This window comes from Apteryx mantelli, chromosome 1, assembly GCF_036417845.1.
Source record: "Apteryx mantelli isolate bAptMan1 chromosome 1, bAptMan1.hap1, whole genome shotgun sequence".
NCBI lineage: Eukaryota > Metazoa > Chordata > Aves > Apterygiformes > Apterygidae > Apteryx > Apteryx mantelli.
In genome coordinates this window covers 147118648-147135261 of record NC_089978.1, presented here as the reverse complement: position 1 = coordinate 147135261, position 16614 = coordinate 147118648, and the positions used below count along the sequence as shown (strand labels likewise).

Below are 16614 nucleotides of genomic sequence, written 5' to 3'. Positions count from 1 at the left end.
GCTTGTTAAGTATTTGCCAGATCAGAGCCTAAATTAAAATACTCACACAGGGTTTATTTTGTAAATTAGCTCTAGAGATCTTTCATTCTTCACTTCTTATATAAGACGTTTATACCAGGTTTTTCTAAACAAGAATTTGTTAAAGTGAAAACACTTATATACCAACTAACATTTTTTTCTACCTATTACAAACACTCATACAAAAGTGTTTCTGCATTTATTTTTTGAGACATGTAGAGATTTTGGGCAGGGGCTTACTGTATATACAGTATATACAGCAAAGTTACTGAAACATTAGAAGAGTTCTTGATTCAGAGAGAAAGCTGCAAACAGTATTGCCAACTCATATTTCTACTATAATAATTGTACTTATTCATATTTTTGCCTTCTCTACGATAGAAGGAATGGGAATCAAGTTCAGCACAGTGGCCTTGTTTAAAGCTATCTATTCACAAGAAATTGCTTTTCAAACCAAAGTCAAAAACTTAATTGACCATGACAAAGCAAAATAAAAAATGTGGCTAATTTTAAATGACGTATTATCAAGAGTGATTTGTTGATCCAATCTGAACTTAAGCAGCTTTATCACATCAGTCGATACGAGAAAATGATTTAGCTACCTATGCCAAAGTTCATAGTGTTGTCCAAAATGTGTCTCTCCTGTTATCAAAGTCCATGGACTTATCCAGTGCAGAACCCTAAAACCTCACCAAAAGGAAATACTTAAATGATAACCTGGAGTCGATTACTGCAGCATACTATTCACCTGTTAATCTTAACAGAAGCAGATAAGTGATAAAAGAATTTCACTTATAAACTTTGCATAGTAATGGGAAGTAAACATAAAGTTAATCATAGAGAGCAGTAGGTCAGGAGATATCATATTGGGAGTGTCTATTTAGCAGAGAAATATAAAATAAAATGATAAACCATTATTACTCATCTCAGTAGTAACTGTCTGTGTGCAACTGTTATTATTTTTTATTTTTTAGCATAATCTAAGGCTCAGCTCGACCCAATGATAAATACTATGATTGGAAAGAGATTCATATTTTTAGTGTTGATTATACAAATGTTTATAGATCACTGAGTTCATTAAATCAAAACAGGATAAAAATTGTATTTTACATAAATACACATACATACACACCAGTTTTAAATTAATATGCTAAAAATAGTCTGAATGTGTGCTTTATATAAACCCATAAACCTCAACTATGAATTTTTTACAGCAATTACTTTTTCATAGAGTAAAGACCTTTTCTGTTGTTAATTATCATATTAAAGCCTTCATGGAAAGAAACAGTTTCTGCAACAGATAGATCTCAAAGTTAATGGGAACTTTAGTTTCAAATTCAGCAAAGCATTTGGGTATATTAATTTACACTGAGTTTCATTTAAGTGCTTAAAGAGATTCACAGTCAAGAGACACAACTCCAAGCACCATTTAATTATTTATAAGCTTAAAATTGAGCACATGCTTAAATGCTTTTCTTAACTAATATTAACTGATTTTATAGTATCTGAACTCTCTTTTAAAAATACAGGAAAAAGTTTCATAGTTATTTTACACCTGACTTCTCCAGCATATGCTAAAACTCATGCTTATTAGAGATGCACCTCATAAAAAGCAAGCACACAGTTACAATGTCATGTTGACATTTGACAGAGGAAGTGTAAATAAAAGGAGCACAACTGACAGAATAAAAATGCCAAAAATCTGAATCATAAATCCTCAAATCATAGAAAGAAAAAATTGCTGAAAGTATTCGATTATGAAATAAGGGCACATTCCTGTAGAACAGGTATAACGATTAAAAGAATGTTTACAGGACAGTACCTTTTGTGCACTCCTTCCACTACACTTAAATGGCTTTTAAAATAATCATGAATATAAATGTTCTGAGCATTTAATCAAAGTGGGACCTTAAACTAGAGGGAAATATCCTTTTAACTCTACCTGTCAAACTTGAAAGACAAGCTGTCCTTTGGGATACAGACATATTCAGAAAGGAAGGGAAAAAGGAGAAAAGCAAGAGAGCAATTGTGTTATTTCTTTTTCATTAGTTCCTTATTTCCTATCCTGCTGTTCTCACTTCCCCCAGTTTCCTCTTCTACTGAACTCACTTCTCCCATCTGCTTTCTTGCAGAGTTCACTTTTTCTAACAACAGGAATATGTGTTCTGCAAACTCTCGGATGGCTCCACATCCGCCATTGCTTTTACAAATATAACCAGCGGCCTTCTGAGCAACTGCACAAGCATCAGCAGGCACACCACTCATGCCAGCATTTTTCAGGCATTCCACATCAGACTCTTCATTTCCTGTTGAGAAAGACAACACGCATACAAATATCACAAAGGGGATAAACATAGCAAAACACACATTTTTCCTTATATGCATTAATCTATTTTTAAAATTTGTATTCTTGTGGCAACTTTCATCTGAGAAGCTCAACGGCACTTTGCATATGTGAGCCAGTTCTTAGAAAACATCTATGATATATGTCAATACTAATCACACTTTACACAAACTCTAAGCAAAAGAATAGCACTTTTAAGACCAGTAGAACTGTTTGGGCAACTGAGTAAGCATTTGCACAGCTACGTACTTAAGCTGCCACTGAAATGCAGTTTTGTACAGGACTACATTGCTTTAATTCTGTCCAATTTGCTTACATTTCATGACATGATTTATATAATATTCACCCGGAATGAATTAAAATCAGTTCAAAATTGTGAACTTTAGCTGTATGCATGTGTAACCATACCAAAAGCTTATTATGCTTCTCTAAATCTTGTTATAAAAACAGCTGAGACTTAACCTACCAAATCAGGCTTTGATTCATTAATGCATTTAATACTTAGATTGTACCCGAACAGGACTTAAAATATGTATTTACTTTTGGCAATTTCTATGCTGCAATTTGCACTTTAATTCCATTAAATCTAGTTTATTAACAAAGGGCAAAGTGCTTTGAAGATGAACAGTGCCACAAAGTTTACATTTCTGTATGAAATTTTAGTACCATAAAAAGAAACTGACCTAAGTAAGCCACTTCTTTCCAGCTCAAACCAATATCTTTTCGCCAGTCCTCTAGGACTTGTAATTTATTTGTTGCGTTAACTTTTGCTACACATCCCAGCTGCATGGCAGACAGTGTTTTTGAACAAGCTCTTTCAGAGATAAGTCGAACCTATTAAATTAAGTCAATTTAGAATAAATGCTACATACAAAGAAACAAGACATAAATTGATTTATAAAAGAACAGTAGAAATTTTGCTCACAGAAGCTCTCTTTGATATCAGAAGTGTTGCACGACTGGTTCTTCATTCAAAACTCAAAGCAAAAGTGATCAGGATTCAAAAAGCACATTACAGTCTTTAATTACAAGTTGTTAAGAGAAAGAGCATCATCAGTCTGTAAGTTTTCTTGAAGTTCACAGAAAAGGAAATTATGTTTTTTGGGTTTTTTTAAATACAACATGTACCGTGGCATGCTGCCTGTCTAATACTGTATCATCTAATCTAAGCCACAGTAGGCAATAAAAAAAAATTCCTGGGGAAGGTTTCTGTAATATTTCTAGACAAACACTTTGAAATATTTTCCATGACTCTTCTACCTAATAACATTCTCTTTTTTTACGATAGAACTTCAGAGCATCAACAGAACATTAAGCAAACTGATGTGGCACATTCATCTCAGGAATTTCATTCCAAATTTGAAATTTAGAAACAATGCATAAGATAGGAAATAAAGATTACTGCAGCAAGATTTTTAATCTCAGACACCCCCCCCCAAGTTTTCTGTCCAAGTTATGGACAAATTTATCTTCCCTAACTGCTGCTAAGTGATAACGAATATTTGGCATTGATTTTAAATAATAAGCAGGACTCGTGCACAAAGCAAGAGTGTGTCAGCAACATCTACTAGAACTACAGCAAGTGCAGCACAAAGCCCAAGACATTTCTAATGAAAGATTTCAAGTCACGGTAGGAATGGAAATGGGCACTCACAGGCAACAAAACGATGATTGCAAGGTTCCTCCCCTTTGCCTCATAGAAAATAGAGCTGAAAGAGTTTTGAAAACTCATCTACTCCTTTCCACTGCCCCAAGGCAGCATCAGCTACTCCTCTATTTCAAGAATGTCTCTTCTAACCTGTTTCAAGAACTCCTACTATGGAGACTCCAAAACATATTTAAACAGTCTCCTCAGGGCTTGGCTAAGTTTATCTTGTCCATACCTATCCCCACCTGCAGTAGGATTCAAATAAAGCTCTCTGAAGACAGCCTGAATCTGTATCAGTCAATTCTTAGGCCCCAAAATTCTTCTGGCTATATCAAAGGTAGCAGCACACACAGAAAATAGCAGGATGCTAATTTTACATAAAGGTAACCAAATCCTCAGTTTAGCAGAATTCAGTACTAATAGTTCAGGAAAGCAGCCATATTACAACTTGTGTTGTTCCAGTCTGCCTTGAATTCTTACAGCTTCAGAGAGGTAAATTGTGGTTAATGCAATTACATGGACAAAAGTGATTGGGGTTTGATTTTCCTACTTTGCCACCATTATGGGTAATCTAGGATGAACCAGTGAATTTCCCTGTGAACTCCTTCCTCTTCCATAACTAAGAGTTAACAACATATTCCTGCTTGGCAGAGCTATTGCAAAAACCTACTCATAGTTTGTGTGTCACACAGATGCCACAGTAAACAAGAACGTTACAAACTACTAATTAATGCGTATCTAGACTAAACAGCACACAATATGATTGGGGCTAGCACAACACCACACAAATTTTTTCCCCCCATTGTTTCCAGGACAAGAAAAGGAAAAAAATGCCATAGCCACTAGGAATGAGAACAAGAACTTTTTCAAACAGCATTAATTTTCGTCCAGGGAATGTGAGAACAACATTTGTCCCAACCCTGTACCAATGTATTATGCACCTTGATCAAAAGCATTCTGAAGAAACTTCAAGTGTAGGTTTTAGAATCTTTTAACGTCCAGTTTACATCAGAAATAAAGTCCAAATGTTTCAAAACAATGCTTACCTGGATTCCTCTTTTCTTTAAGAGATCAATCCCAACAATATCTCTATAATCGTAAGAGATCATTTCCTTCTGATCTTCTGTCACATAAATGCGACCATTTGTCAGGCATCCATCAATACTGCTAACCAATAGCTTCACCTCTTTTAATGGCTCTTTACCAAAATATCCAAAGCTAGACAAAGAAGTTATCTTTTCAGGATGGAAGTTTTTGCACAGTCAAAAAATAACAACAAACAACTCAAATTCTTTTGTCTGAAGATCACAGTTGTATCACCTTCGAAATTCTTTAAGACTTTTCTAAAGTCTTTTCTCACCATCTTCTCTTGCCAACTACATTCTCCCCCATCAAAGAAAAAACAAAACGATCCAAGACAACTGTTATGTTGTCTCTTTAAAAATTAGGAAGATACTTATTTCCTTAGCATAAAATGTTATGTTCTGCAGCACTTATTTTGAGAGAAAAAAACACCAAATGGAGTAAAGGATAAAAAAGGGGTAGGAAACATGCTCCATTTACACCCCTTATTTCCTTAAGAGGTGCAGAGTAGCTGCAAAGAAAAGGGAGCAGGCAAGATAGAATCACCTCAAGTCTTCCACATGCACCACTCTTTTAGTAACGTCCATCATTAAACATGATGCTGGCCATGGAAACCTAGGACAATGCAGATGGAAAAGGCCAGAGATAATACTAACATATTTCTACAGTATAGTGGGACTTACAATCTCTCTTTCCCCTAGGCTGAAACTTTAAAAACAAAACAGCAAAGGTAATTCAGCTGATTTCAACAGACAGAGGAAAAAATGATGGATGGAAACAGAGTTGTTCAAGTATCTTTGATCTTGATTACTTTGTTAAGTTACAACCTTAAAACCAAACAAACATTATGAATTCATATGATGATAATTTGAAACAAAGATATTAAAGACAAAGGAATAAAAAGCGCTCTACCTCAGCACTCTTTGCTCCGCAATAGGCCAGTCAATGTCTATATCAATATCAACGCTGTGCTCGGCACGCATTTCATAGTAGGCCATTTTACCACCCTAAATAAAATATAAACCATTAACATTTTCCATTTGGGTTAATACAACCATAAAATTGTACAATTTAGTACCATGTAATGAAGCCTATATATCCATTTACACAGCAGTCATAGTGGCTTAGATACAACTGAAACACCACCAACAACATTTTGCAAATTACAAAGAATCCAGCGTTTTAAAGAAGTTTACACTGGCAAAACAGTTAGTAAGCACCTTCAGTTTACAACTACAGAAGGCGTGCAAAAAAGATGTTATGCACGGTAGTCATTAGATCACACTGATTTTACTAGGTCTTTATCTAATACAGTAAAATAGTAACACATTTAGCACTGACTCAGTACAAGTATGCTTTTTTTTTTTGTTTGTTACCTACACAAAGACTTCATCTCAACTGGAAACATATCCGCCAAATCCCAACTTAATTAAAACAAAACAGAACAAAACAAAAACAAAAAAAAAACCAAACAAAAGAAAAACCGCTGATCAAAAAGTTAGTGACCCAACCTTCATAAAAGGTACAAAGCAGTGCAGCTCAGTGCTTTAAGTCCACACAGCACTAGCTGGCACTACATGGATCTACCCAAACTATACAGACCTAAGTTAGTAACTAGTGAGTTATTTGCAAAAGACAGAAATAAGAACCTTGTATTCTTGCCATACCTAATAAAGTATTCCCAGTAGAGATATGGAAATATCTGCATTAGGCTTTTGTGCCGTTCTGGTGACAAATATTGGAAATGATCTGTAAGATGGAAAACCTGTCTTACATGAGAAAATTAAGGGGCTATGCTTGTAGACAAACAAATGAAAGCTGAAGTAAATACACTCATTCTATATTACTACACTGGGAATGCACTACATCAAGAAGGGGGAAAAGGCTGTTCAAATTATAGTACAGAACTGGTGCAAGACAAAAGGTCTAAACTGGCCATGAACAGGCCAGTTTAGGCTTGAGACCATATAAATGTTTCTACTGAAGGGCAGGGGTTATGCAACAGTCCTCCAGAAAAGCTACTGGAAGAAAGGAAAAAAAACCCACCCCAAAATAAACAGTTAAGTTTAGACTAACCTCCTGAAAGGAGCTTGATAAAGGAGTAGAAATGACTATCAGGTTTCTTTTAACGATACAACACTTGAGTTGAAGATCAAGAAAAATCCCATCCAGCCATAGGCCTTAGCCCATGAGAAAAGCATTACCCGTACACGACAAATGAGAAAATTGAGCTAGACAGAAATGAAGTATTTGTTACACGTTATGTGAGAAGCCTGTCACACTGTGTTAAAGTCAGTGTTATACAATCAGTAACCCTAAACTGAATTATGAGATATGTACTTACATCCTGATGAACTGATAAGAAACTCAGTACTGTATTCTTTTTGGCTTATAGCCAGATATACAAATATTATTTGTATGAATTTGCTGTGGTGGAAGTTGTTACCAGAACTGCCCCACCTACAGCAGGCCTTGTTAAGTTACAAGTAAGTTAACTGTCCTGAGGTCAAAGTGCTGTTACTAGACACTGACTGCGTGAGAAACGGAGATATATTATTGAATTCAGAACCTTCTATGACAAAAGTACAAGCAGCATTATTCTAGAATGCCATGAAAGACAGAAACACTAACCTGCAAGTAGCCTTTCTCAATCAAATGCCTCTTAGCAAAGTAAAATGAGCCATTTTCATACAGCTCTCCAGGCCAGTCTTGCCTCCGGTACCGTTTTGCTGGATTCAGGTTTTGGGGCTCCGTCATTTTGTTTTCTGTTAACAGAGAGAAACGACAAAGTAAGTTTTCCAGAAATCCTTGTTCAGAGGCACTTATTAATTTTCTTTAAATAGCTTTTTGTTGAAAAATTAAGGGCATAATTCAGTCACTTGTTTCTTTCATTACTGTTTCTCATAGCTTAGCTTTATAAATAATCACTGAACTGCTTGTTCTTTGTTATAACTGTGAATAACAAACTGGAGGACTGCCTTACATTTCTAGCAAAGGAAAAAAATCAAAAGTTTTTCACTCCAACTTGAAAAAAAAAAAAAAATCCTGAAAGGTTCTCAGTTCCAAAGTTTGTTAATAAAAGATTAGGGGGGACATTCTTCTAGAGTGTTCTTGTCTGTGTGAAGAAAATACCAGCCTTTCCATATTCTATCTCCTAGTACACTGTAGAAAGGGTTTCACTTGCAGTGAGAGTAAACACACAAAAAACAACCATTCAGCTACCTACACCTAAAAACAAAGATGCCCTAAATCAACTCTGAAAGATGAGAGAACCAACCTGAAATCTGGCAGGTCAAAAAAGATGTTATGAGAAGAAGTTTTGCCTATGAAAACATGTTGGCACTTCCTACCTAAAAATAGTCATAACATTAGCCACTCTTAACTGGTTTAATCAGTGTCCACAAATAAACAAACCATTGTCTCTGAACAAGGAAGATCCCATATTGCTATCAATGCCAGTAGTGAATGAAGCAGAAACTGAACCAGGGATGAGAGACACCTATTCTTAAGCCACTCAAATTCATACACAAAACAGCTAAAATGCACCAGCTCTCATGATCTGATGACCCATGAAAAAGCTAGCGGGAATTCTCAAACACCCCAAACATCCTGAGGCTTTCATATATATACACTTTACATCTAATAAATACATTACAGCTTTGTGTTCCAGGAAGTAAACAGTCCAACCACAGAGAGACACTGTTCTCTTTCAGGGTGCATATATATTAATCCCTTAAGGAGAAGGAACAATAAAAATACACAGGAAAAGATACAAAATTCTTTTAACATATTCAGTACTCTAAAGCTGTCTGAAAAGAATACAGTCCTAAACTGCATTCTACTCTTCTAACTGCTGTTACCTGAAACACCACATTCCTGAAAAGGCAATATTCTTTTCCTCTTAAGCTGCTAGTGGTGGCATGATTTTTTCCCCACTCTTCTCATACATACTCCTTGTAACAGAATGATTCTTCATCTTCCACCACATTAAAAGACCTTAGATGTCACTTGATACTAAAGAATGATTTTCTGCTTCAGGTAGGCCTTGAGGCTTTTTTTCATTTTAATACTTTGAGGATACAGGGAATTCACAGAAGCCAATACAGGATGTCAAATATGGAGACGTGGTGCCACACAATCACTTCAGGAAGCCACATGGTACATCCAAATGAGATTTACTCTTTCACAGATGTCCGTTCTAGCATCTCAAGATGTTAAGTGGACTGAGTCCTGGTTGCCTAAAACGCGATCCACAGAATCCTAAACTTTCAGCCATGATTTTGATGTTCCTCTTACATGTTACATACAAATTGCATCACATTATTTCTCCTCTTATCAGAAACAATGAGGATGTTCAAGTTGTTTGTTCATTCTAATCAAAGGCCTAACTTTTATTTCATCTCTAGTACCATGCTTCAATTATATTTCACATGATCTTCTACAGCACAATGCTCCATAAACTAGTAAAAAAAATTCACATTTGAAACATTTTAATACCTGAGTAATATATTCTTTTTTTAAAATAATGATGTGGAAGTTACTGAACTAACCACTTTGAGGAAAAATAGAAGCAAACATTTCTGCTTTAGCCACAGAAATAAAAGCAACATCTAATGTGGGAAATAGATCTTTGTACAAGTGTGAGAGGTAGTTCTATAGCTACAATTAGGTACAATCTTTATTTACCGGTAAAGAGTTCAGTCTTTATTCATCTTGGCAACTGTCGTCGAGAAGCACACTTTCTCTACGAGAAATAGTCACATTCCTCTGTATGAACTAACTAACATGAGTTCAGAATTCATGACTCAAAGGCAGTTTACAAATTGACATAAGCCTGCAGACAAATTAACATGCTGAAATAAACCCTAAGCCTCCAGGCTAAGAGGTTGCCATTCCATCTTCATTGAGACTTTACCTTACATCAGCCTTTTACTAGCCAGTGCAAAGTAAGAACAAAATATTTTCCTAGTTAAGATAAGACCTCAGGGTCATGTCAGTATACCCCTGAATACCTGCCAAGCAGGAGTTAACGCATAAAGTTTTGGAGATTTATGTTTTGAGCCTAGACATGTTAATAACATTTGCACTTTCAGCATCTCATCACTTCTACAAAACAATGAGCAATGATCATATATAAACTTGATAATAAACAATGATCATATAAAACCAGCACTACTTAAAGAAATTTCCAAGTGATCTCATTGCCCTCCAGACTTAGGCATAAGCCTCTGACATCATTTCCTACTGTATCATACCATGGGTATGAACATAAACCATTTGAATAGAATTTTTCTTGAGTATAATTGCAACCAGAAAAAAAAATAAATGTTACCTCCTTTTTTTACCTCGCTCCATCTAAACTGATGCCGTCTTACAACAGAGAAGACGGAATCAAAGCCCTCCTTCTGGATCAGATCTGCCACTTTTATAAGATCACTGGGATGTAAACAGGGAGATGTTGCTTGAATATTTCCTACAATATCAACCTCTAAAGAAAAACAAACATTTATGAAACAGTGATTTTTTTAATACATACAATTGCAAAGTGTGACATGAGCAAATGCCACTTAAAAAGGAGAACCTTACTATCTTATATCTAGTATAGGCTTTACTTATTTTTCTAAATAAAATAGAATAAATGCATCATCCTTCTAGGTTTATAATAAAATATAAAAACTCAGCACATTTCACTACTGGAACCAAATAAATAATACTGATGTACCCTGATGATGATTAAGAAACTCTCTGATAGTTTCTAGAGAAGTAGAGGAGTCTTGAGACACTTCAGGGCTTCTGCGATGAACTTGAGCACCAAACTGCTTTGCAACCTTCTCAATTTCATCATGGTCTGTAGAAACCCATACACTGTTGGCAGACAGTGACAGAAATGAATAATTATAAAAAGAACAACAACTTAGTTTGCCTCAAATCCTCTTAAAATGAAACATAATGGCTACAGAAGCAATAGGTTGCTAACCCAACATTACTAATTTGCCTGTCATAGTCTGCTAACCTGAACAACACCCTGGCTTACCCATGGACTAAATCTGGCAATGCAGAAAAGGCAACTAGTTTATATCCTTGTGTTATTAAAATGTGCTTGTCAGTACAAGAACCAGCAACTTTCAGGAATAAAAACAAAAACACATTTGCTAGATTGTAAAATCTCAAGCCTGAGCTGCACTTCAATTTAATACTGTATGGCACTTGATCTACCATGCACGTTGGTAGCTTGAGCAACACCAAATTCAGAAATGTTACCATAAATATGCAATGTCAGCACGCTACAATTTGTTAGGCACACTAACACACCACTGAGTGATGAATGGGTCAAATGATGTATTCAGAATCACTTAAGAGTTCAAAACAACCCTGACAACAAACAAAACTGCTATTCAGTTATAGCACCAGCTTATTCTGCAAGTATAATGAAATATATGTTAGGCTCCATCCAATCCCAGGGCAAGAGCTTTTCAAGTTGCAATCACAGGCATTTTGGCACAAAAAAGCTCTCATACTGGTAAAGCAAGACTGTTATTGTTTAGGTATGATAAACATTTGCAAAGGGAAGGGCCAAATCTGGCTATTAGGTGATGACAAACACTGGCTGAGCATTGTGCACCACTGCTGCAATCATTTTTACAGAAAAGCATAGAGGATATATATAAAAAAAAGTGAAAAAAAAAGTTTATTCTCACAGAACTATTGACATTCCCAACATACTGTACACAGCAAACGGTGCTTAAGTTTTTCCATTCAAAAACATCATGGGATCACCATAATGAAAGTAAGTACAACCATGACAGCAACGTCAAGTTACACCCATGTAATCAAATGTCAAAGTGAGAGGTACTGTCCTTGTGCTTCAGGCTGGCTAGTTCAAACATACTCTACCCATTTAACTAACAGAGTTTTGTTGTGTAATATGTACACTGACCGACAGCACAGCGGTTTTAAATGGGTGTAGAAATTTTTTGAGTCCAAGGAGCAGACCGCTCCCTCTATAATAACAGAATGAGCCTCTCCACTAGTAGTTACATTTAAGATTTTGCGTCGGGTTCTCTCAGGGTTAAGCCCACTAGAAAGGGGCCCCTTCCCCAGGAGCCTGCCCTAGGCAGGGCCGCCCGCCGCCACGCTCCCAGGCAGCTCCTCCACCCCTTGCCGGGGCCCCTCAGCACCTCAGCCCTCCGCCACGACTTCGCAACCTCCCGCCCGCCTCCCTTCCCTGTAGCTCGGCCCCGCCGCCATGGCACCGAGCCCCCACCCCCGCAACGCCCATGCGCGGATATTGGGGGGGGGGAGGCGCATGCGCACCTGTGGAAGACCCCGGCGTCGAGGGCGGCGCGCAGCACCCAGCCGATGAGCGGCACCCCCGCCAGCAGCTTGATGTTCTTCAGCGGGATCCCCTTGCTGCCGCCCCGTGCCAGCACCAGGGCGGCCAGGTGGCCCCGCGGCCGCGCGTCGCCGGCCGGCAGCGCGCGCGAGCCCCCCGCGCCAGCCTCCATGTCGCCACTACTTTCCGCGAGCCCCCCGTCACCGCCCTAACCGCCAGCTCCTTCTACCTACGGCCTGAGACACGCCGCTCCTTCCCGCGGAGCGGCCTGGGGCATGCTGGGAAATGTAGTCTTCCCGGGCGGGCCCCGGCCAGGCCGCGCATGCGTGGAGGGGGCGGGGCACGCGCGGCGGGAAGCCGTTGGGTGAGGGCATGGCGGCAGGGCGGGAGGCTATGAGGCGAGCGGGTCAGGTGAGGGGCCTGGCGCCTCTGGACGCTTCGGTGTCGGGGGAAGTGGGCATGAGGCGTCCTTCCTTCTACCTGGGAAGAGATGGCCACTCTTTGGTGCGGGGTACCCTACACAGTGCTGTCCTGCCCGTGAGACGGGGCTACCTCATGTTTCCTCAGATAACACTTGCAAGGTGCCGCGGAGAGTGTCTTGTGGTGTGAACATTGGGCTTCGGATCATGAGGCTCTGTTCTTAATAAAGTTTGTGCGCTTAAAAAAATCAGTCAGAGGTGCAGCTGCGTCTCTTATGTTAACACGTCCAAGGTAGCTTTGGGCTCATTAGCTGTGGTACTGCATATAATCCTTGCAGCAGGGAGCAAGCACTGCAACGTTATGTCTGGAAAGCTCCATAAACCAGATTCTGCAGTTTTCCTTCGGTGGCCAGTGTAAATCCTTATCCTTAACTAGTCTGTCCTGTGTCATTTGCTTCTGTGTGATGAGTCCTGGCAGAGGGCAGAGTAATCACACCGGAGCCTTTTTACATGTGAGGAGGAATTTTCTCTAAATCATCACTTCTATTTTCCATCTGCTGATAGCGTATGAAAATGTGAAAACATCCTATCTTAAGTCCTATGAACTAACTCATAGAACACTGGATGGCTAAAATAAAGCAATGCACTACCAATATAAGGCTGTAAAGGAGCGTGGTTTTTAATACTCTTTGAAAAATGGAAAATAGAGGCAGGTGAAATGTGTTGTAATGTCAGTCCTGAAGACTCACATGCTCGATCCGTAATGGAAATGTATCACACCCGGTTCAGTGCAGTTGACCTCAGATTGTTTTAGATGTGTTGCTGACTGGAAGGGTCTTATCTACCAATGCCAAAGGAAATGCTTTCCAGTTTTATTCAGCTATAGTTGGAGGCTTAAAATGAATAATTATTAGGGGTTTGTTCTGTTGTTTTTGAAGTGGGCATCTGTACGAAAGGATCACACCAAAGAGAGACAGCTCACTCTTTTCCTATGTGGTACATGGCAGCACCTTTCAGACCACTTTTCTAGGCAAGATTGAAACTAGTAGCCTCAAGCTGCTAAGTTCCCTATTTCCTACAGACCAGTTCCTGTGCACTTACTTTTGAAGTCTTTTTGAACTCTAGAGCTTCAGGCCTTTGTCACATCTAAGCCCCTACATGTTTATCACTACCCTTCTGTCAGAGGCTGCTGTTCCCACAAGAGATGGAGTTCAACAAAATGTGTTCCTGAACCAGCTCTACCTCAGTGCCACCTCTGGCAGCCTTGCTTAGGACTGCCAGCTTTGCTGTAGTGGCACGCATCTCCAGGAGGATCTAAAGCAAAGTGCTTTTAGTGGTAACTTCTTCACCTGACACAACTGGTTTTACTAGATCCTACCTATCAGTGCTTTTAGGCATATATATAAGAAAAAGGAATATGTCAAATTCTAGCCTAAGTTCTTAGCAAACACAACATTTACAAGTGCAACACTTCTGTTGCAAACAAAGATCCTTTTCGTTCCAAAGAAAGACACAAGTACATTTGGGGTCAATTTTATGGACTAATTTTCATTTTAAATCATATGATTTTGTGCAGATCTTTGAGAAATTCCTTTAAAGAAGCCATAGACAGCACCTATATAGTGTATTGTGCATGTATTATCATGTAATATGTATGCATTAGTTCCTAAATCATATTTCTTACTGCAGTGTCTTTTCCATACATTTTGAAACATGAATTTTGCATTTTGGAAGGTATTATGATAAAATTACTCATGTTGCAAAGAGAATATACAAAGCTTTATCAACTGAAGAATAAGAAAACATATGCTATAGTAAATCTCTTTCTAGGTGACTTAGATCATTGTTACAATATTGAAAACACCTGCCTGCTAAGTGGCAATGGGTTAAAAACATCAAGTTTCTGTATTTTGGTTCATCACATTATGGAAATTGGATGATTTATCAATAATAATAATATAATAAATAATGTTTAAAATTTTTTCATCTACATAATTCACTTCAGTATCTCAAAGTCCAGGGATATCCTAAATGGGGAGCTGAGTCTGGATTCCACTTTCATTTATAGAGAAGAGAAATTACATTAGAAGCTCTGGCAAACATCATAGATTTTCTAGATGAGGTTCATCTAGTAAGTTTTTCTTTACAAGTCTGTACCTAATTAAAAACCTGTTTACATTCACTTTCACACCAGAAGCAAACCTTTTACTCATAGAATCAGGGCTGGAAGGGTCCTCAAGACAGTATCTTAAATATCTATGTCCTTCTTGACAGGCACTTATCTAACCCATTCTTAAAGACAATCAGTAAAGTTAATTTCATAACCTCTCCAAGCAATCCAGAGTTTCATATGATTGCTAAGCTTTTCCCAATCTTAACTGAATCTTCCTTTCTGCAGTATAAGTCCATTAATTCCTGTCTTATCCAGAACAGATATAGAGAACAATTTATTTCCTATCTCTCTTCAGCAAGTATTTGCGTATTTGAAAATAGGTACTGTCTCTCCTCTTATACTTTTCCTCTTTAGGAGAAACCCTGTTAGGTCAGTCTTTCTCCAAGTTCAACTCTTCTAGACTTCTGATCATCCTCATTATTCTCCTCTGGACTGATTAAAATGTAGTGCTGAACACTAAACATAATACTGCAAGTGACTAAACCAGAAGAATTACTGTTTCATATATCTTGAAGGCTGTATGCCTGTTTATAATCTCTATATACTTCTCCTGTATTTGCACGCTCTTGACTTAATTCACCCAGTGGTTCACTCTAACCCAAGATTTGTTTCTGCAAGAGCTATTGCCTGGCCAGATACTTCCAACTTATATCTTTGCAGCTAACTGTATCTGCCCAGTGCAGTATCTTGCATTTATTCTTACCCATCCTGGTCCCACCTTATAATATTTTCATTTCAGCCATGCTACTCTAATTCATTTATATGCAAATCATGTGAGACATTCTCAAAAGCTTTACTAAACTTCAGATATTTATCTACTCCATCTTCCTCTAGCCACAGGCCTGTTTTTGTAGAATGAAATTATTTTGATTTGACTTGTTCTGGATAAGTTACTGTTGATTGCCATTAACTGCCTTGATGTCTTTTAGGTGCTTACCAACACTTGTTGATTATTTATTCCAGCATTTTTTTCCAGGATTAATGGTTAAAATGATGGCCCAAATGGATCTATATCAACATTTTAGTTCAGATCAAGAGTGCACTTCTGAACTGAGTCTCAAAGCACATAAACTGCTAATGGTCACTTAGTTCACAGAACCATGTTAGAGTTAATATGAACTAAACTGCCTGAAGGCCATTTCATATGAACTTTGGGTACTCAGAAAAAGCTTTGCTCTACCAAGCTGCTGTTATTGTGTCATACTACTTGCTCTTCCTTTCTCCTCATTTTTAAAGTAGGCAGCATTTTTATCCTTTCTAGTCTCAATAACTCTTTCTGGCTCGGAGATTTTGTCAGCCAGTTGTTTCAGTATCCTAGGAAAAAACTGGTAACTGAGCCAGTTTGAGTACATGTACCACACCTAGATATATTCTGACTTGTTTCTTCCATATTTGTACTGACATCTTCCTCCTGAAGGGACTGCTGGTAACAGTGCTCAGTGAGATAGGAATGTTTGCTATTCTTAATAATAGAACAGTGGAGAACAAAACAAAGTAAGAATTTTATTTTGTTATCAGAATAAAGCTTTCCATTTCTTTGGAACATATCCTGTTTCACGTAATCATGAAGTGGCCTCCAGGCACAGATTTCCCCAT

The 16614-nt window shown here is 37.9% G+C and overlaps 1 protein-coding gene across 1 annotated transcript; it reads right to left on the bottom strand.

Annotated features, from left to right (window-relative positions):
- Positions 1 to 52: 52 nt before the first annotated feature.
- CMAS (cytidine monophosphate N-acetylneuraminic acid synthetase) lies at positions 53 to 12660 on the bottom strand. The gene is made up of 8 exons (XM_067306033.1): positions 12408 to 12660; positions 10816 to 10958; positions 10426 to 10581; positions 7725 to 7858; positions 6006 to 6100; positions 5057 to 5228; positions 3046 to 3196; positions 53 to 2324 (listed from the first exon to the last, which is right to left on the bottom strand). The coding sequence occupies exons 1-8, from the start codon at positions 12596 to 12598 to the stop codon at positions 2050 to 2052; spliced, it is 1317 nt and encodes a 438-aa protein (XP_067162134.1). The 5' UTR covers positions 12599 to 12660; the 3' UTR covers positions 53 to 2049.
- Positions 12661 to 16614: the final 3954 nt, after the last annotated feature.

Excerpts from the sequence above, each read along its gene's own strand:
- CMAS (XM_067306033.1), bottom strand. The coding sequence starts at position 12,598 with ATGGAGGCTGGCGCGGGGGGCTCGCGCGCGCTGCCGGCCGGCGACGCG. Across the intron at positions 10,959-12,407 it reads GACGCCGGGGTCTTCCACAG|TGTATGGGTTTCTACAGACC; the intron begins GTGCGCATGCGC and ends GTCTGCCAACAG. Across the intron at positions 10,582-10,815 it reads GTTTCTTAATCATCATCAGG|AGGTTGATATTGTAGGAAAT; the intron begins GTACATCAGTAT and ends GTTTTTCTTTAG.